Genomic DNA, 21754 nt, shown 5'->3' on the forward strand with positions numbered 1-21754 from the left:
AACTGGTCTGCAATTAATGATTAATGATTTTAGAGAGGTAAGGGATGGATTAGAACTGAAGAGTTAAGCTCCCTCTACACAAAACAGGTATATGTCAGAGGTGTGGCTAGAAGTCATCAACACAGCAGATGTTTGATTGGAATACCCTCAATACCATCCAGCAATGTGATGTGGTAGCTAAGAGGTGATCCAAAAATTAAGGTACGTTAAGAGAGTCAGGGTGTACAGGAGGACAGAGAATTACTTGTTTCTTTACTGGGCACCACAATTTGGAAAAGCTGGAGAACCTTCAGAGGGCAAGCCAGAAGGGCTTTCACTTCATGTGGGGAATTTGAAAGAGCTAGCAATGTTTAGCCTGAAGTATAAAATTTAGGGAGGATAAAATGGATAGCTTCAAGTACCTGAAGGGCTGTCACACAAAAGAAAGAGACAGATATAATTAGAAGTATGAAATAGAAGTTGCAGAATTTAGGCTTGATATAAGAAAAAAATCCAAACAATTAGATCTATCCAGAAGTGGAATATACTGCCCTGGGATTTAGTGGCTTTCTATTTATAGGAGGTCTTCAAGAAAAAGTTGGGTAACCACATGCTGTGTTCTATTGAAAAAGATAAATTTTGTTCAGATGTAGCTTAGACTGGATGGCCCCTGAAGTATTGTGATATGACCCTTATGGGCTCCCTAGAAAGGAGAGGAAAAGGTTAAGGTAGTGAAGGCAGACAACTCATCTTGATTTGGAGATCCAAGTGGAACAGAGGAACTTTGGGGTCCAGTTATTTTTCTCTATTTCTTAATATTTTCTATACTCCTCCCTCACCCCTCTTCCCAGTTCTTTCCAGGATGGTTTCACTCAGCTATTGTGTGATACAGAAGATTTCCACAATACTCCAAGTTGCTGTCTGAATCATATTAAAATGTAATTTGAAAATAATTAACAAAATATAATGAAACAGATAACATTACATTTTAAAACTAAGTCATCAAGCTGTCAGTAAGAATGCATATATATGGATTAGTGGCCCCAGTTTCTATTTGAGTTTGACACCACTGATTTCCCCAATATTTGGCCACGGAAGCTGCCACCCAGGGGGTTCTGAGCTGAAATCAGCATGACCTCTTTTACTAAGCTCAGCAGAGTTCTCAGAAAAAAAATTACTTCCCCACTCCCAAGTTTTCCATTCCCAGTCCCCTGAGGAGAGCACTTCCTTCTTCCCAAGCTTCACATCCCAAAGAAATGTTTGCTAACTCATTGTCAGTGGCTAGAGGGGGAATAAAAGGAGAGAAGAGAGTCAGAAAGAGTAACCCTGTTTGTAAGCTGAGCTTCAGGAACCTAGACAAGATACCAATGCATAGGGCAAGCTGTGAGGGAGCTTATTGGGGAAAACATTCCTCCCAAGGAAGGAATTCCCTGCTAGCCCTGCTCCTGTTGCTGGTCCTGAGAGTGATTAAGGGCCGATGTATACATGAGGAAACACAGGGGTCTGTGAACCTTGTTGGGCCACCTGTTTCCCCATTGTCCCTTAAGTCACGCTCTGGTTCCCTCTCCCACTCCATTGCTCCAAGCCCCATTCGTATCCATACTTGGTACCCTAAGGAATCAAATTTAAAAAGCGAGACACTGTACCCTGAGAGAGACTGGATGTACTGGGAACCTCAGATAAATGTAGTTCTAAGAGAGGCCATTCGTCGGATACAGGGGGTGCTTGCAGGTAAGGGGATGGAAAAGGAGTCAGAACCATGATGAATTGCAATGAAGATTTTGAAGTTTAGAGATTGATGCAGAAGGATCAGGGATCCTAAGCTGTTGTAGTAAAGGCTGACTTCTATTTCCCCAAGTCCCACCAGTACAAGGACCCCTTCTTTTGAGTCGTGACCCAGAACAGTATTGTCAAGCTATCTGGAGGGACCCAGACTCCGCAAACCACTACAGGTGAGTGTATATTATCAAAGGGGTGGAACAATCTCTCCAGAAAAGCCCATGAGTGTCTCTGGCTCACTCCAGAGGGGTTCTCTTCACAGATGCAGCCTTCTGAACCCTGGTTATGTGGGAGAAAATTGTCTGGGGGTAAAGGTGAGTGATTTATCAAACAACTATTGAATCTCTATATGGTATCCTAGATTTAGAGCTTTTTGAGATCATCAAATCTCTATTTTGCAGATAAGCTAACTCAGGTCTAGTAGTAACAGGAGCATTACTCCCTCCTAAATCCTCCCCACCCCCTCTAAGACCTTTTTGAATGTACAAGGCAGTATCACCTCCCCAGTCCCTGGGGTTGGCAGTCTAGGCGTGGTTCTGGGCTCCTGTCTCTCAGTCTCCACATCCAAACTGTTGCTAAGGCTTGTCGATTTCACCTTGGCAACACCTCTCAGAGGCTTCGTCTCCTCCGACACCGCCACCACCTGGCGCCGGCTCTCATTACCACACAGCTGGACTACGGCAATAGCTTGCTGGTGCTGGCGGCTCTACCTGCCTCACATCTCTTCTGACTCTAATCCATCCACTATTCAGTCACTAAAATGATTTTCCTAAAACACAGGTCTGATAATATCTCAATAAACTCTAGTGGTTTCCTGTTGCTTGTAGAGTTAAACAAAATGCTGTTTGGCATTCAAAGCCCTTCATAAACCAGATCCCCACTACCTTTCTAGTCTTTTTATACCTTACTCCCTGGCACATATTTTTACCCAGTAACACTGATCTCCTGCCCAAGACACTCCATCTTCCCAGCTTCCAGTATTTTCTCTGGCTTTTCTCCCTTATCTGGAACATTTTCCTTCCTCTGCTCTATTAACCTTTTTTTAATTCTCAACTAAAATACTATCTTCCATGGAATCCTTTCTCAAACCCTCTTAATTCCAGAGTTTTTTCACTATTAATTTCTCTAATCATTCATAAATACACACACACACACACACACACACACAGACACACACACATAGTGTATAAAATCTGCTTTGTCTTTGTTTACCTGTTCTATCTCCATAGATTGTTAATAGAACAAGAATTCAAACATAGGTCAAATACAGTATTCTAATAAAAGGATTTCCTTCCCATCTCTGTTCTTAATTCCTTGTCCCTCACTGATTTCTCTCCTACTTATCTATTTCCCAATTTGGGCCTGCTCCTATATTCTATTCTCTCCAGATTCCTGATTCCCATCTCCGTGGTTATTCCTTATGGCCAGAGCAAGGTTCTCCAGCATTGATCCAACCAGATGGGCCTGGAATTCCAGACACTGATTTCCTCTTGTATGTACAAGTTGCCCATACTCTGAAATGCCACCGTGAGGTGAGGGGTAAATCAAATTACTTTGACTCCCTTTTTCACCCTCTTTTATTCTATAACTGAAATTCCTAATTACACACATCCCTCACTCTACATCCTCACCTCCCAACATTTTGCTTTCTGTTACTGCTTTTGTATTGTTTATCCACAGCCCTCCATCATTGCCTATGCTGCCTGCTGCCAGCTGGACAGTGCAGATCGGCCTCTTGCAGGCACCATCATCTTCTGCATACACCACCTCAATGGCCTCCGCTACAGCCACAGTGATATTGTCATGGTGACTAGATTGGGACAGGAAGGGGAGGAGCATACTTTTATCTGTAGGGTACACAAGACAGTCATTGAAAAGTGGGGAAAAGACAACTTTAGTCTTCCTGTCTAATTGCCCCACCCCTGGATCTGTTCTTCCTTTCTTCAGGCCACCATACATGAACTGTTCCATGTTCTAGGCTTCTCTGGGCAACTCTTTAAGAAATGGAGAGATTGTACTTCAGGCACCAGCAGTGAGTAAAGGGAAAGGATAGACGATTCCTACAATCTCAATGAATGGAAGACTTTATCAAGGTTCCTTTAAATACCTCAAAATCTCCTGTTTCTCTCCTGTTGCCCCTTATCCCCAAATGACCCTTCTTAACTCTTCTGTCTCTCCCTGCACTCCTACTCTGCTCATCAGTTGGAGAAAAATGTTCCCCAAGACAACAGGTGATCAGAAGGGATGAATGGGGACAGTTGATTCTTACCACCCCCACTGTAAGCCACAGCCTAGCCAGGCACTTGGGAGTCTCAGAAACCATTCCTGGAGTTCCCCTAGAGGAAGAGGTAAGAGCAGAGGCATGGGCAAGAGAGCTGCAGAAGAAAAAGAAAGTTACACATTCCTGAACACTGTCATATTTTCTGATTTTCAGGGTTCATCTTCCTCTCATTGGGAAGCCCGTTTACTCCAGGGCTCTGTGATGACTGCTACCTTTGATGGTGCTCACCGTACCCAGATTGACCTTATCACTCTCGCTGCCTTTGCTGACTCTGGCTGGTACCAAGTAAATTACAGTGCTGCACAGGAACTGCTGTGGGGTCAGGGTAAGGAATAAAGGATCAGATATTCTGCAGGTAGCACAGGAGAGGGATGCTAAATATGAGTCAAGGTGCTACAAGGAAAACCTTTCAGGTACACCTTGTGCATGCCTCCCAACCCCAAAGTACATAGCACAAATATTTTAATACCAAATTTAATAGTAATTTTGGGAGGAGGCAACTTCCTTTTCTATCCTCTTCCTTTTTAATCCTCCAAGCAGGATCTGGTTTGAACTTTGGATTGGTGACATCCTGTAGATCTGGTTCCTCAGATTTCTTCTGTGATGGCAGGTGTGTGTACTACATTCGGACAGTGGTAGATAAGAAGGCTGACTCGCCTTAGTTTCACGCCTTGCTCTTTTCCACAGTGGGCTAGGCTGTCACTATTTGCACTTTGACAAGGGGCAATGCTCATCAGACCCCCTGCTGGAAGGCTGCCGTATGTACAAGCCGTTAGCAAATCAAGTAAGTAACCTGGGAAGTCAAGGATAAGGTCAGTTTTACTTGAACATATCAGGACAGATGGAACTCAAGCACAGACTCTCTCATCTCTTGGCCTTCTTCAGAGCGAATGCTGGAAGAAGAGAAATGCACCCCTTCCTATGGCCGGAAACCCACATGGGGAGATCTACCACCCCAAAAGCCGCTGTTTCATTGCTAATCTCACTTCAGTCCAAGTGTTGGAACATGGAACCACACCCCCCTCTCGGGTTCTGCCTTTCAAGGAGGTGGCGTTCACTGGTCGATGCTACTTACATCAATGTACAGGAGGAAGCACATACTCTGTGCGGGCAGCAGGGTCACCCTGGGTCCCATGCCTCCCAGGGAAATCTATTCAGGTGAGAATAGCAAGATAGGAATTGGGAATACTATCTTAGACAGTCATCATTTATAAAGGGATACTGAATGGTTCTATTCTAAATTAAACTCTCTCCTCTAGCATAAAGGATGGCCTTTAGCTGTATCTTTACTCCTCCTTTCAGGTCCCTGGGTATTTCGGCCTCCTCTTCTGTCCCCGGGGCCGGTTCTGCCAGGCAAGCAAGGACGTCATGGTTCTTCCTCCCTCTACTGCCAGTTCTTCATCGCCAGACTTGCTGATCCAATTGGCCCTGGGACAAGCTGGGCCCCCAGGCTACTATCTGAACAAAATACAGCATGAGGCACTAACCCAAGCTATACTGCAGGCCCTGGTGATCAGAGCAGGCACCCAGATGTAAATACTTAAGTTATACTATGTCTAAGTCAGAATTGAACTGAAAGGGTCCCAGGATCTAACATCCATAACCCTTCTCCAAAGGAGCTATATTTGTATGTCGACAATCATTTTTCTAAATGACCTAAATCTAAAATTTACTCTTCTAGGAACTTACACTCTAAATATGAGGAAAATATGAAACTCCCCCATCTATGCTATTTTTTTTTCTAAATATCAATTCAGGTGCCATTTCCACAGTCCATCAGTAAATTCTAACCTGGTATTTACTGTGCATATATGGAAGTTTCCTGGCTGTGAAGGACCCCCAACTGAGATGCTATATAGAATTCTGAGCCAAACCCTCAATGATACACCATTAAATGTAGATTATGGTGGAGCTACCTTTACCACAGACTACAACAGGTAAATAGTCATTCCGGTATATATATACTCTTATATTCTTAGACCCTAAAGACAGACATAGCATTTAACACTCACATGGTCCTATGCTATATACATATAAAATTTTACTTGAAGACATGGCCTCTGACCAACAATGATTACCTTTTGCTAATCAGGTGAAATTACAGAACTTCTCCATTTCCAAGTTGAAGGGATCAGAGTCCCCTTTTTCCCCCAAGGTTATTATCCAGGATCCTTTTCTATTAAACTTTTGGAATCAATGATCCTGCCTCATCTCAAAATCCACCACCAACACAGTTAAGGTAGATCTCTTTCCTGATACTGAAGTTTCCTGAAATGAAAGGAATTCTTTTAGGTGCTGTAGAAGGTCTTCTACAACTTAGTTATCCCTTTTCTCATTTTTAGAATTTTTTTCATATGAAGAGGATGATTTAGATTGGGTGTGAGGTGTCCCTAAAATTTCAGTTGAAATAATGAAAATTCACGGGACGGCTAGGTGGCGTAGTGGATAAAGAACCAGCCCTGGAGTCAGGAGTACCTGGGTTCAAATCCGGTCTCAGACACTTAATAATTACCTAGCTGTGTGGCCTTGGGCAAGCCACTTAACCCCACTGACTTGCAAAAACTAAAAAAAAAAAAAAAAAAATGAAAATTCTTATAAACTAAATACCATGTGTTCCTTCTTTATGTCTAGGTGGCTGACTTCGCCAGGCCTTATTTCCCCAAATCCAGGTATAATCCTGCCCGTAGGCCTCAGCTTCATGCTACTTATTCTGGTGGGTACAGGAGGAACTATAGCCTACAGGAAACGCCAAGCTTCCCTTCGAATTGCACCATCAGTTTCTTATCCTTCATCAGGACTCCTAGATCAATAAGAAGCTTATCTGAGGGAATTACAATGTAAATTATCATGAAAATGAGTTGAGATAGGTAAAAGGATTATCAAGTATGACCACGTCATTCTCTTGCTTAAACCTATTGTCTAGGTCAGAGTATGACTCTTTTGTCTAGGATTTAAAGCCTTTACAATCTGGCTCCAACATCACTTTCCAGGTCTACCTATAGTCTTTATTTGTGTCTCTATTTTTTTTTAAAGTTGTTTCCTAAGCCTACAATGTTCTGCTTTGTTTTCACCTATTGTTCCTAGGTTCCATAAAGGCTCAATTCAATGCCACCTCTTACAAGAGGCTTTTCCCCTTTGATTGTCCCCATTAGATTTTGGCCTTTACTTTTATCTTTCTTACTCTCCAAAATCTAAGTTTCTTGAGCACTAAGGTTTTGGGGTTTTTTATTTTTATGTTCCCAAATGCTTAGAAGGTTGCCTGTCATTCATTAGACACCTAATATATTTCTAGATGTGGATCTGTATTCATTTTTGAAACTCTGCCATGAGTTCTGGATCAACTTAGAGTAACAAGAATGCCTTTTCTCTAAAAGATTGGTAGGGAGGGAAAAAACCTGACATTGGGTCACAGTTCAGATTTTCATTCAGATGGGGGAAAAAAAGATGAAACCCCTAAAATCAGGAACAAAGATTGTATAGGAATGGAAGGAACCACCAATAAGATGAAGATGTATTATACCTATGATCCCAAGTTTCTACCTGTCCTTGGCAACCCCCACCCCCACCCCGCCACATCCCCAGGGTTCTAGCTCTCCAGGATCTACATTGGGTCCCAGAAGGAAGAAAAAAAGTAGAGGTCATTTTGAGTAAACAAATCATCCTTTAATTCTGATTTAAGTACCTCTGTACTCATTAAGGGTAAGGACAATTTTTTTTTTGCCTTTGTAGTCCCAGCACCTAATATTTAATTACAAAAATAAATCTAACATCCCACAGGAAATGATATTTATTTTCATAATCTTGGTAGACTTGAGTTATGAAATAAGAACCCTTGCTACTGGTTTTCAAAAACACTCAGTCTTTGATAAGAAACAGGACTCTTATGCTTGGCATGTAATCATCTCTACTTCATCCCTTTATTTGACTGATCCACTAATACCCTAACACTCAGCTTACAAACCCAATCAGATAGGGGTCTGGAAGATCACTGGTCCGGATTTAGCTAAGCTCTTTGAACTGATGCTCACCTGATATCTTATTGCCATATCTTGCTCCCAAAGTAGGAGTGCTGCACTTATTCCCCTACCCTTCACCCCCTCCAGTGGACCAACTCTAGGGAGATCTTTGTTTCTAATATTCCAGCTCTTTTCTGAGACAGCTTGCAAAGGGAGTCAGGATATAGAGTCTTGGGAATTTTGAGACTATGAAGAGAAAACAGAATAATAGCCAATGATTTGGATTGGCTTTGTTTTTAAAAACTGTAGTTATCTATAGGCTAGAAGTCCAACAACAATAACTCTCAAAACAGATTTGGGTGTCATTGCCAGACATTTCCTTTTCATCTGGACACTCCCACATGAAAGTATCATCCCAATTCCATCAGAGTCATAGTCTTTTATGATGCTGACTCCTATTACTCCTTACCAGCTGTAGCAGCTACTGCAAGATAGAACTTTGCTACAAAGTCTGGTTCACTGGCCTCCAGTTGTCTGACAAACTCATTGCGCTCCTCTTCAGACCAACTTCGGAACCACTGATCCCAGAGTCGAAGCTGGCAATCAAAGATGCGTGGTGGTCGGTCAGCTCCAGAAACGCTAAGTTGTTCCAGTCCTTCTAAGAGGGGCTGTAATTTGCCTGGTACTGCCTTAGCTACCAAGTCCTGCAAGAAACGCTCACGCTGGGGATCCGACCAGCTGGCAAACCAATGCACAACACACTTCATCTCTTGGGAAGTGAAGTAAGACATGGAGAAAAAGGAATAACTATCCAGATTAGTGGCTAAAGTAGAGGAGGAAGATGGTGATATTCAAGAGGCAGCTGATTTCAGTGACATCCTAGGGGTAAAAAAAAGACAATTTTACAAAGGATAAAGTAAGGATACCCTAAATTTGATGGCTGAACAATTGACACATGGCTCTTGGCACAAAACTTAGCTCTTTAATTACAAAAAGAAATGCACTTTTTTCTCTTATCCTATATCTATTTTGGAAGATAAATAACATTTCTTTTTACTTTTTCTCCTGAAAAAGTAAATTCTATTCCAAACCTGACAACCATACTCCCCACTTCAAACTCAGAGCTTTCCTTAGGGATATATTCCTAGTAATGATTGCAAAAATAATCCATATCTCATTCTTCCCCCTCTTACCTAAGCCCGGCAATGATGGGCAAAGGCAAGAAGCATGTTGATAAAACTTGCTTCCTCTAATATGAATATATATATATATATGCATATATAGATATATTTAACAGCAGAATTCTTTTATATAACAAATATAGACTTTGGCCATTGAGTAAAGAGCAAGTAATGAAACCAAGATTCATGATGAAGAGTGTATTCAATGCACTTCAAACAGCTACTGGATGACTCTCTAAATGTTTCATGCAGGATCCACCATGTAATTAATTCACTGTACACTTATTTCACTTTGTAACTGAAAAAATTTAAAAACAGCGATATAAGGAACTTGCCCAAAATCATGCAAGAGACTAGCAAGAAAGTCAAGTCTTGTATTCTTTACCAGAAGCTCTGGAGGAACAGTATGGTTGGTTTGGTACATCTGAACAGATGTAACGGATACTTACATTTTTATTCATTCTATAAAATTCCCATCTAATTTACTAACATATTGCTGACAAATACCTGAGTTAGTGATTTCATGCTAGTGGTGTGAGGCTAAGTCCAATTTTATTTAAGTTATTGTAAATCCCTTAAATATGAACTTGTTGGCCTGTAAAACCTTTCGGATGGGCTACAGATTTTTTTCCTAGGTAATTCAACAGTCACAGTGTGTCTACTAGGCACTGCGTCTTCTAACAAATGTGAAAGACATGTAGCAACTGTGGTCAATAAATGAAAGCAAGGACGGGCTAAATTACCAGCAACAGCTAGACTCCCTTCTCCACCTAGTGACTTCCTAACCCTTCATAACTGGGCCCCGAATAGCTGGATCCTTGAGGTCGGGAAGCAGGAGGGTAGAATGCAGACTTTAGCTCTGGAATCTGCTACAGAGTTGCCACAGGTGTCTTTCTAAGGTTCACGTTGTACAGAATCGCTACCCAGGGAAGTTCCGGAAAGCCCACTTGTCTGTAAATAGACCAGTCCTAAAACCTGGCTACAAAGCGCAACAAACGGGGCGAGGCAAAGCAAGCAGCAATAGTGCAATTCTGTGGGCACTCAATATTGGGAAGGCAATCTTCCTCTTAAGACTAGATTTTGGGGCAAGGTCGGGGACACGTGAGGAAGGCGGGGCCAGGAACTTGGGGGGTCTCTGAATTCGGGTCCACGTTGGGTTATCTGGGGCCTGAGATGCCCGCGCGAGCGGCTCTCCTGCCGTCCCCGGCCTCCGGGACAGGTTGTTCACTACACCGAAAGCCTGGCACTCGGGCTGGGCGTGGGGCAAACAGAGCCACACCAGTGCCAGATGAAAGGTAAGCTGGCCCCAGCTTACCTCCTTAGTCCTACCCCGGGGACCCCAGAAGTAAATCACAGGAGTCCGTGGGCTGCGGCTACCTCTGCCACCTCCACGTTCCCAGCACACCCCATTGGGCAACCCACGCACTTCCGGACTCGAACACGGCCCCGACTCCCCGCCCGGCCGCCTGGGCACCGCCAGGAAGCCTGATCCTAGGCCCGGACAAAGCCGAACGTCTCCGAGTCCGGCCCTGCCAGTCCCCGGCTCGGCAGGACGGGGATGTCCGAGGTCCTAGAGGAGCGCGCGGGGGGCGGAGCCTGCGGCGAGAATGGGGCCCGCTGATTGGTGCTAGGGTGGCAACGGAAATGGCCGAGCGTCGGGATCCGAGGCCGGGAGGGGGGGAAGGGCCGGCCGTGGCGGTGGGCGGGGCCGGGTCGGCACGTTCGAAGGGCGTTGGCGGAAATTACCGAAGATGCCCGAAGCCGTCGAGACGGGAGCCGAGTACCTCACACAAGATGGCGGAGCTGGAGGAGGTGACTCTGGACGGGAAGCCGCTTCAGGCGCTGCGGGTGACCGACCTGAAGGCCGCGCTGGAACAGCGAGGCCTGGCCAAGAGTGGGCAGAAGAGTGCTCTGGTCAAGCGGCTCAAAGGGGTAAGCAGACTGCGTCGCAGGGGCGTCGGAGGGGAGCGGACCCGGTAGAGACGAGCCGCCGCCGCGGCGCAGGCGCAGTGTCCGGGCTCGGCGCGAGCTCGCTCAGGCCGCCAGCGCGAGCCTCCGGCTCCGCGCGCGCGGTGGTTGGTGGGGCTCGCGCTGGAAGGCAGCCCGTGCCGGTTCCCGCCTTTAACGGCAGCGGCGCGAGCTGGGAACGGGAGGGTGCGCGCTGCTCTCCCTAGAGTGTCTTGCGCTTCCTCCTCCCCACCCCCTCCTTGTTTGTGTCTGTGGTTCCGGCGCATGCGCGGCAGGAGTTAAATCCCACCACCACCGCTAGTATTACTGCCCCGTGGGGAGGCGGGGGGTGGAGGGGGTGAGGGGGGGCCCTCGGAGTTAGAGGCGCAGGTGGGCCGAGTGGCGGTTGGGCTTGTTTTCTGGAGGACCGGGTCAGATCCAGAAGGTAGAGAGGGAGCTGGGGCTCGTTTAGGTCGGCACTGAAAGGGTTAATGGCATCGGAGGCTGAAGTGAGGGGGGGGGAACTGGGGAAGGGGGCCTGGCTGCTGGTGGCCCATTTGTTTTGGGGGGGCTCTCGGGTGAGGTAAAGAGTTGTCATCCGTGGCGGAAGCGGAGCCAAGTTACGGTGGTTCCGGGGGGGCCTTGGAGATGGATGATCGATCTTGAGTAGCTCTATTGAAAATTAGTGATCAGGGATTGCTTTTAGGTAGTTGAATTGATAATGATATCGATTTGGAGTGTTGGAGAATTAGAAAATAATGTCAGTGTTTGGATTTGGGAAGAATTAACATTTCACAAGTAGTAGGGGTTTGAGTTGACAGAATGTTTGGCCTTGGTCTTGGGGTTGGGTTGTCAGGGGAACGAATAGGGTTGGGTTTTTGGGGGGGGAGGGGGAGGGAACGTCAGGTTGTTAGATCTAGGACTAATAATGGTTGTTTCTTTATATGGGTTTAGTCAAACCATTTTGCAGTTGTGATGAACCATAGTGGTTTGGGCATATTTATTTTTGGTCAAGTATTTGGGCTTGTGACAATCCTCTTCATCAGAAAGGATGTATAAAGTACTTTTGAATTCAGTACTGTAAGCATTTAACTATATCAGTCAAGTAGATAGTGTCCCCAAAAAGCTTATGCTTTGTCCTCTGTCGAGTTTATTGCTACAAAGTGGACAAGAATAGCAATTAAGTATTAAATTTGAGATCCTTGGATTTGGTTTTAGCTTTTGATTTGAATATGATTGTATGACTAGCAGGAGCCAGAAGGGCAGAATAACTGAAGATCTTGATGTTGGATCTGTCACTAACTTGATTTTTTTTTGATAGGAGCCAACTGACTTTAATTTATATACTTTTGAGTTTTTATATCTATATATTGAGGACAGTGGGCATGGCTGCCCCTAGGGTTCTGAAACTGAATGAAAGCAATAGTAGTGAAGGACTTTGAAGTCCTTGAAAAAGATTCATGATTTCAGTGTATATGGTTAGTTTTTCATTTGGTAAGGGGGATGGAAGGAGAGGGTTTAACTTTTGTGTTTCTTAGTTTTTTCTGTCTTTGTCCCAGGCTCTAATGCTGGAGAATTTACAGAAACACTCAACACCTCACACTGCATTCCAGCCAAACTCCCAGGTAAGAGAAAAGGGTAGTTTAATAGTGAACTGCTGATGTGAATGCAGTTGCATCAGCATTATCTAGAAACTATTATTGACCAAAATCCTTCCCAGTTCACATAATTTCGAAATGTCTCCCTACTAAAGCTGTTGGGTTCCTAATTAATTTTTTTTTTTTAGATTTTTCAAGGCAATGAGGTTAAGTGGCTTGCCCAAGGCCACATGGCTAGGTAATTATTAAGTATCTGAGGTCAGATTTGAACCCAGGTACTCCTGACTCCAAGGCCAGTGCTCTATCCACTGCGCCACCTAGTTGCCCCCCCCCAATTAATTTTTTAGCCATTTACAAGGTCCTAGGGAAAAGAACTGTCATGTTGCTTTTGAGATTCATATATGTGTTTAATGGAGTTGGTTTGAGAAGAATGCCTTACCAAAAATGGGTTCAAAATGTCAATCACTTATTTTCCACTGATGAGACAAAATTGTTCTGATGACCCTGGATGAAATTTTAAAGTGAGCATACTCCCAGGCAAGATGAAAAGTTTTATCCTGACATAGATTTATAAATGGTGGCCAGGAATAAATACCCACTAACTTCTACCCTTAATAAGAGCCTTATAAGTCACTTAAATAAGTTTTATCCTTTTTTCTTTTAGATATAACTAATTGTGACACTGGTCTCTTGGCAGTTTCATGAACCAGACACTTTCAACTCCAGGCATTCATTCTCTCTGGCTGTCACCCATGCCTGGAACATTTTCCTTCCTCCCTTCCAACTACTGACCTCTATGATTTCCTTTAAGTCCCAACTAAAACCTCACCTTCCTCAAGAAACTTTCCCCAGCCTCTCTTAATTTCAGTGCCTTCCCTCTTTTAAAAGTTCCTATTTACCCTGTATATAACTTTGCATGTATATTTGCATGTTGTCTGTTTCTTATAGGCAGGCACTGTATTTTGTCTCTTTTTGTATGCCCAGCTCTTTCCATAGTGCTTGGCATATAGTAGGAACTTGGCTCTGTGACTCTGGTCAAGTCACATGTATTTGTGTGACTCTGGACAAGTCCAGATTTCTGTTTTTTAAGCTATAAATGAGGTGGAACTGTTTTTAAACAATCTGTAAAGTTTCTTTCAACTCTGATTCTATAGCAAAACATTAAAAGACAAATACATCCAGCTCTCTATTATTTCTAACATTTACAATTTTGCTGTTAGATTAGGTCCCAGGATACTAGGGAAAAACAAGCTCCACAGAGAGGCCCTACCTTTTCCCTTGTTATCTCCTCATTAAGCCAGACAGTTCCTTAATCTCGCCAGTTTACAAAGCTTTGGTACTTGTACTTTTAACTAGCCTAAGAAGCAGACCCAGGCTAAGCCATGTTCAATGTTGCAGTGTTTTCAACCTAGTAGCTCTGTTGTTACAACCCTGGGCTTAAAATTCTTTATAAACCTTCTGATCTGAAGTCTTTACCTGAGATCCAGGCCTTGTGAAATATTAAAGCTTATAAGAAAAGGCTGAAAACACAGAAGTAAAAGCACAAACTTGTTTTTTGTTTTCTTTATTGAAATCTTTATTATTTTAAAAAAAGGTATTTTGAATATAGTAAAAGAATAAAAAAGGGAGAGGAAAAACATGGTCTTCAAGGGCTTTAAATAAATGATTAGTTTTTCTTATCAGTAATTTTCCTCCAAAAAAAGCTGAATAGGTCTTTTTTTTAAAGTACTTCCTCTAAAGTATGGAGGCTTTTAGACTTTAACGTGCACTGATGGAGAAGGGTAAAAAAAAACCTTCATCTGCCTGTCTCTTTAGTTGACACAAATAAGAATTTATTTTCCTCAGCTATAAAAGAACTTGTGAAATCCAAATATAATATAGCTAGATACATTAAACTAGAATTCTTTTTTTTTTACAAGGCAAATGGGGTTAAGTGGCTTGCCCAAGGCCACACAGCTAGGTAATTATTAAGTATCTGAGACCAGATTTGAACCCAGGTACTCCTGACTCCAGGGCTGGTGCTTTATCCACTACGCTACCTAGCTGCCCTAAACTAGAATTTTTGATAACATTTATGTAGTATAAAACCTCAAATCATATTAGTTGAAACAAGTTAGAACTAAGAGTTCTATATATATCTTTGTATTGCCACCTTGTGTGAGACACATAGCTGTTCTTTTTAGCCTCTTATGAGTAGTTTAGACAAAAACCTAGCAACATCATGGTTACTTATATCTCAAACTATATATCTGTCTAATCATGCTTTCTTCCTATGCATGCTCTTGTATTATCCTCTTAAGGTTCTTATTCTTTCTGTTGCTCTTTACAGATTGGTGAGGAGATGAGCCAAAATAGCTTTATAAAGCAGTATTTGGAAAAGCAGCAGGAGCTGCTCAGGCAGCGACTGGAACGAGAAGCTCGAGAAGCTGCAGAACTTGAAGGTAATCATAGATTGTCATCCTCTTCCTTTTCTCGAAGTTATAAGGGTATGGCTTTGTCACAGATCAGTAGCTTTTTCTGACAGTGCTTCCCTAGTAAGTCTAATTTCAGGCTGGAACTGCCACTCTCTCTCTATTGACCCATAGGGCTAACCACTCAACCTTTTGTCAAAGAAGAACAAGCTGTAGTTGACTGTTATTTGATTAGAAGTATTTCATTCAGTAGATAAGAGCTGAGTAAAAGATATTTGGGAAATAGATGAGTGTGTGAGTGTGAAAGTGTGTGTGTGTGTGTGTGTGTGTCTGTGTCTGTGTCTGTGAGAAAGAGAGGAGAGATCTGTGTCTGTAGCTTTCTGCCTTTCTTCACCTCATTTCTACATGTTGAGCCCTGCTCCCCCATACACACACACACACACACACACACACACACACACACAAACACACACAAACACACCACTTTCTGTGCTTTGCCTCCCCTTGGACAGAGGACAATGTGATCCATCCTGAGGGGAGTGGTTTCCTTGCTGCCTCCAGTGTTTCAGGGCAGCCTGGAGACATCAGATCTAGAACTCAGCAGACACTCAGCTAGAATGTATCCTTCCCTACTGAACTGCAAAGCTGGGGGGTGGGGTGGGGAGGGAGGAAGAGGAAGGCAGCTATCACGCCTCCTTTTTTTAATAAGGTTGCATGACAATAGCAGACACTGACTTCTGGCCTTTGTGCCTCTTGGATTGGTGTCCCTTTGATTCTATTTTACTTCTTAAAGTTTGGTGTTCTTTTTGAACTTTCTCTTCTTAACAACCTCTATTCTGAATTTGACTAGCAATAATAGTAATACCACCAGGTAAAATGACCCTTGCCTGTCATCTCAGCTTTCCTTCCTAATAAAGTATCTTTCAGTAATTTTTTGAGTCTTCATCATCATTGTCATCATCATCATCATAATTATGCATTTCATTGTACCAAATTAGATGCTATCAGTGAAAAATTACATAGTCCTTGTTCTTAACCAGCTGTCTGCTGACAATCTAAGACAGATTGCTTTTATGATAATCCTGGTGTATGAGGTACATAAAGAAAATAAGATAAAAAACTAATACATTAGTAAGATAATAACATTTTATATAAATCATGGTTAAGTTCATCTAAGGTGTAGAAGGCCAACATAAGTTGATAGAGCACTAGGTTTGGAATCAGGAAGACTCATCTTTCTGAGTTTAAATGTCACCTCAGACACAGACACTTTGAACTAAGTGACTATGGGCAAGTCAGTTAGCCCTGTTTGCCTCAGCTCCTTATCTGTAAAATGAGTTGGAGAAGGAACTGGCAAATCACTCCAATATCTCTGCCAAGAAAACCCCATATGGACTCAAGAAGATTCAGAACAAGAAGTAGGAGTCAAGGAGATAATGATAGGGAGAATTACTAAGAGAGTTCCATGCATAGTATAGTGGCTAGAGTTTGAATCCTTCTGGAAACACTCAACCAACTATGTGATTGAAGGCAAGAATCTTGTTTTATCACTGGTGCTCTGGAGTCATTTATGAGATGAACTCTTAAATCTTTCAAAGTTGTTTTTCTTTATAATGATGTTGTTAACTGTATAAATTATTTTCCTGGTACTGTTCACTTCACTCTTCATAAGTTTATATAAGATCTTCTTAGATTTCTCTGAACTCGTCTACTTGTTATTTCTTATGAATTTTTAATTTGTTTCAACTATTCCTCAATTGATGGCCACTATCTTAGAGTCCAGTTCTTTGTTACAATAAGAGCTGCCATGAATACACACACACACACGTATACATATCTACACACACATGTATGTATATGTACACACACACACACATATAGGTTCTTTTCTGATCTCTTTGGGACATGGACATTCTAATAGTATCACTAGGTCAAAGGGTATGTACAGGTATAGTTCCAAATTGCTTTCCTGAATGACTGTACCAGTTCATAGCTCCCATCAGTCATAATATATCATTATTTTCCCACAGCCACTACAGCCGTAGTTTCTATCTTTGCCTATCTGGTAGGTTTGAAATGGAATCTAAAATTATTTTAATTTGAATTTCTCTAAGTAATAAATGATCTAGAGAATTTTTTCATGTAAGTTTCTTATAGACATAATGACTATCAGACCTTTATCAGAGAATCTTGGTGCAAAGACTTTCCCCAAATAACCTTCCCTTCCAATTTTAATCTTATTGATTAATTTGTGCAAAAAATCACATAGTTGTCAACTTTATCATTTGTGAAATGCAGATAATAATACTATTTTACCTCACAGATTTGTTTCTCCAAACCTCAAAACACTATAAAAAAAGTTAATTTTTTAAAAATTTTAGTTAAGGCAAGGGGGTTGAGTGACTTGCCCATGGTCACCCAGTTTGGCAATTGTTAAGTGTCTGAGGCCAAATTTGAACTCAGACCCTCCTGACTCCAGGGCCAGTGCTTTATTCACTGCACTACCTGGCTGCTCCAGATCCTTGAAATATTGAAGAAGAATAATTAGAAGCTGTAACTAGGAGTAGATTAGTCAACTTAACATCTTAATTCTTTTTTTCTGAAAGAGTAAGGCCTTAAGGACATCTATCTGCACAAAGATAGAGATTCCCTAGAAATTTTTAAGTCATCATTGTGTTTTTTATCCACAATTTATTGAAAATACTTCTTTTGATTATTCTAATAGATTCCTTTTGGGGTCCAATTTTTAAATTCTTTGGTTCTTTTCATTATGTGGCAAATATCTTTAATTTTCATTATTTGGCAAATGTTATCTTTGATTATACAGTAATTTTAATTCATCTTTCAAATGGAGGTAACCTCTTGAAACATCAACTGAATCCTACATGGAATTTTTTTCTTTTCAAATGTTTTATTGAGTCTCTTTTGCTCCTTTAAAAAATATTTTTTTAAAAATTCTGCAGTGGCTTAGGTGGCGTGTGGATAGAGAGCACCAGTCCTGGAGTCAGGAGTACCTGAGTTCAAATCTGACCTCAGACACTTAATAATTACCTAAATTAATACCATTTGCCTTGCAAAAACCTAAAAAAAAAAATTCTGAACTTTATATGAAAAACAATATTTTTATCTATTGAGCAAAATAGGGAAAGAATTATATATGAAACTGCCCATCTTTATTATCTACAGCTTGCTTTTTTAAAAAAGTATATAATAAATTCAGCATGTTACTTTTATAGCTGTTCTCCTTGACTGTATTTCCTACTAAACTTCTGTTTGTTCTCATTGCATTTTTTTAAGGGTTTTTTTTTTTTTTGCAAGGCAAATGGGGTTAAGTGGCTTGCCCAAGGCCACACAGCTAGGTAATTATTAAGTATCTGAGGCGGAATTTGAACTCAGGTACTCCTGACTCCGGGGCCAAGGTGCTCTTATCTACTGTGCCACCTAGCCACCCCTCTTTGCATTTTTAAAATACTTCAGTAACCCTCTTTTTTTTTTTTTTGACATTATTACTAGTGACCTCTTCCCCATTAAAAGAAAAGAAAAGAAAAAATGATTCTTATAACAAATAAGCATAATCAATCAGGCAACAGTTTAATACAGTTTCCTTGTCCTAAGATATGTATTATTCTGCACCTTGATCCTATCAGTTCTTTGTCAGTAGGCAAGAATCTTGTTTTATCACTGGTGCTCTGGAGTCATTTATGAGATGAACTCTTAAATCTTTCAAAGTTGTTTTTCTTTATAATGATGTTGTTAACTGTATAAATTATTTTCCTGGTACTGTTCACTTCACTCTTCATAAGTTTATATAAGATCTTCTTAGATTTCTCTGAACTCGTCTACTTGTTATTTCTTACGAATTTTTAATTTGTTTCAACTATTCCTCAATTGATGGCCACTATCTTAGAGTCCAGTTCTTTGTTACAATAAGAGCTGCCATGAATACACACACACACACACGTATACATATCTACACACACATATATGTATATGTACATACACACACACACATATAGGTTCTTTTCTGATCTCTTTGGGACATGGACATTCTAATAGTATCACTAGGTCAAAGGGTATGTACAGGTATAGTTCCAAATTGCTTTCCTGAATGACTGTACCAGTTCATAGCTCCATCAGTCATAATATATCATTATTTTCCCACAGCCACTACAGCCGTAGTTTCTATCTTTGCCTATCTGGTAGGTTTGAAATGGAATCTAAAATTATTTTAATTTGAATTTCTCTAAGTAATTAATGATCTAGAGAATTTTTTCATGTAAGTTTCTTATAGACATAATGACTTTCAGACCTTTATCAGAGAATCTTGGTGCAAAGACTCCCCAAATAACCTTCCCTTCCAATTTTAATCTTATTGATTAATTTGTGCAAAAAAATTATTCAATCATAATTTTCCATTGTTAATTATTTTGGAAGTCTCTTGTTAATTCTTCCTAGGTCATTTATAAAATATTTCTTGAATATCTACTGCATTACCAACTTAATATATCATCCTAATTTTTCAGGATCGTATTCCCTACCTATAAAAACAGCATTCACCTAAAATTGATCTGTTCTGTTAACAGAAGCATATCATATGATCCCCTTCTTCTTAAAGCATATATAGTATTCTAGCTGGGGAAACATGACCCATATGAAGGTAACGTAAAAACAAGTCCAAATAAGTAATATAGACAATAGGGAATATTAGGGATTGAAGGAAAAAGAAATCACTGTGGGCTAGGTTTGTCAAAGTAGAATTTGAATAGGTAAAGCTGAAATCTAGAAGGTATCTTAGATCTATGATCTAAAAATTGGAAGTAGAAATGCACCTGATATTTTTAAGAAATAAAGGGAACAGTGAGATAGTTGGAAGTAGTGGTTAAAGTCAAGTTGTAAAGACTTTTAATGCTAGACTAGGAAATCTACACCTTATTACTAGATCCAGACTTTATGCTTTGAGTAATCGGGAGCCACGAAAGGTTTTTGTATTTAAGAATGATGTGAAAGCATTAGAACACTAACCATTTCAACTATATTTTTTGTGGTGAAAATGAGAGGTGAGGGGCGGCTAGGTGGCACAGTGGATAAAGCACTGGCCCTGGAGTCAGGAGTACCTGGGTTCAAATCTGGTCTCAGACACTTAATAATTACCTAGCTGTGTGGCCTTGGGCAAGCCATTTAACCCCATTTGCCTTGCAAAAACCTAAAAAATATAAATAAGTGAAATAAATAAAATGAGAGGTGAAAGGCAAGAGCTCTGAAATAAAAAAGAATAGAAAGGCAAGTAAAAATTTATAGATAAGGGTTTAGCAGTATCTAAGGTTGAGGACTCTCTGCTGGGCTATACTTGTTGACATCACAGGTAGGGGGAAAATGCAGCCAGGAATCAAGGAGAAAGCAAAATAATGAAATACATATTTGGTAATCAGTGATAGGGTATTCTTAACATTTATTTATCTTTCAGTATCTTGAAAACTGTAAGGTTACTACCTCTGACATGAATTTTAGTATAGATTCAGGATTTGTTAGAAACCTTTTATGAAGCTTTAGTTTAGACCTCTAACAATTCCTGAATGAATCAGAGTTAATGTCAGTTATGTTTCTAGAACATAGATTAATTCAGGTCTAATTTGTAGATCTGCTGTGAGAAATAAATGGTATTTGGTTGTTGATAGTAGAGGTTATTTATAGATTTCCTAGTTTGAAGATACATTGTAATGAGCACACATTTTACAGACTGCTGAATTCTTACCTAATCTTCATATTTGTCATTCAGATCACGTGAACCCTTGTATATCATCATCTGGTGTTTGCCAATGTGTTAATCAGGTTATGCTGATTTAGGTGTTATCAACTTACAGACATTTATCTCCTCTGTATGTATTATGAGGGAAAATCCTAGATAAAAAGTATTTGATTTTTATACCTCAGGTGTAAATAAATCTCTTTCAGATTTTCACCCATTTATTTCCTGCTTCCTCAAATTTTTTTTTTTTGGATATTTGGGAAACATTGCTTTCATGATGCCTCAACTACCTTTGGTCTCTGTCTGTCCTTTGATTTCTCTGTATTCTACTTAACCAATTAGTGGGAAATCCCTTTTTCTCCTTCATTCAGCTAACAAAAGGGTGAAATTTTTCAGAAGGAACTTTTTCCAGAAAATATGGAGGAATAAGGGAATAAGCAATTTTACAGCATCTGCTAGATGTCAGATGCTGTGTTAAGCTCTTTACAAATGTTATCATATGTGAACTTCATACTAGAAAAATGGATGTTGGTATTACCCCCTTTTCTGGTTGAGGAGACGAAGCCAAACAGTTTAAATGACTTGTATAGCTAGCATCTCAGGCCAGTTTCAGGTCTTCCTGAGTTCAAAGGAGAAAAACAAAATATGAAGACATAAATTTGTAGAGAGTACAGCTTAACTACAGGCAAGCTTAACTACAGGCAGGTGACAGATTACACCACCAAATAGTTTTAATACACGTGCAGCATGGTGATGCTGGAGAATGTTAGACAACACTGCTTACATTTCTTAAGATAGATTTCAGTGGGCATTGCTGCCAGTGTCTATAGAGTTGAATTCTTGTGCCTTCACAGATCCTGATTCCTATTTCTTTTT

The 21754-nt window shown here is 40.9% G+C and overlaps 3 protein-coding genes across 9 annotated transcripts in view; 2 read left to right on the top strand and 1 right to left on the bottom strand.

Moving 5' to 3' along the window:
* The first annotated feature begins 1346 nt into the window (after nucleotides 1-1346).
* On the top strand, nucleotides 1347-6880 carry CIROP (ciliated left-right organizer metallopeptidase). Its single transcript, XM_074236236.1, is given in 15 exon segments — nucleotides 1347-1710; nucleotides 1838-1931; nucleotides 2021-2072; nucleotides 3147-3292; nucleotides 3294-3564; nucleotides 3706-3790; nucleotides 3961-4106; nucleotides 4193-4364; nucleotides 4580-4649; nucleotides 4727-4823; nucleotides 4925-5197; nucleotides 5342-5571; nucleotides 5797-5976; nucleotides 6671-6837; nucleotides 6840-6880. Coding segments are annotated over 15 exon segments (2388 nt in total).
* On the bottom strand, nucleotides 6850-8873 carry C4H14orf119 (chromosome 4 C14orf119 homolog). Its single transcript, XM_074234878.1, is given in 1 exon segment — nucleotides 6850-8873. A coding segment is annotated over 1 exon segment (420 nt). The 3' UTR covers nucleotides 6850-8453.
* A 2062-nt stretch (nucleotides 8874-10935) lies between these two features.
* Nucleotides 10936-21754, top strand: part of ACIN1 (apoptotic chromatin condensation inducer 1) — a 37435-nt gene continuing 26616 nt past the window's right edge. For 3 of the 7 annotated variants that reach the window (XM_074234869.1, XM_074234871.1, XM_074234874.1), the window contains exons 1-3: nucleotides 10937-11108; nucleotides 12683-12748; nucleotides 15051-15162. In XM_074234869.1, coding sequence (XP_074090970.1) covers nucleotides 10971-11108; nucleotides 12683-12748; nucleotides 15051-15162 — 316 coding nt within the window. In that variant the 5' untranslated portion in view covers nucleotides 10937-10970. Of the gene's footprint in view, nucleotides 11109-11425; nucleotides 11445-11486; nucleotides 11569-12682; nucleotides 12749-15050; nucleotides 15163-21754 lie in introns of those variants that run through there. The other 4 variants (XM_074234870.1, XM_074234875.1, XM_074234873.1 and 1 more) reach the window with 4 other exon arrangements.

Source organism: Macrotis lagotis, chromosome 4 (genome assembly GCF_037893015.1).
Source record: "Macrotis lagotis isolate mMagLag1 chromosome 4, bilby.v1.9.chrom.fasta, whole genome shotgun sequence".
NCBI classification, from domain to species: Eukaryota; Metazoa; Chordata; class Mammalia; order Peramelemorphia; family Peramelidae; genus Macrotis; species Macrotis lagotis.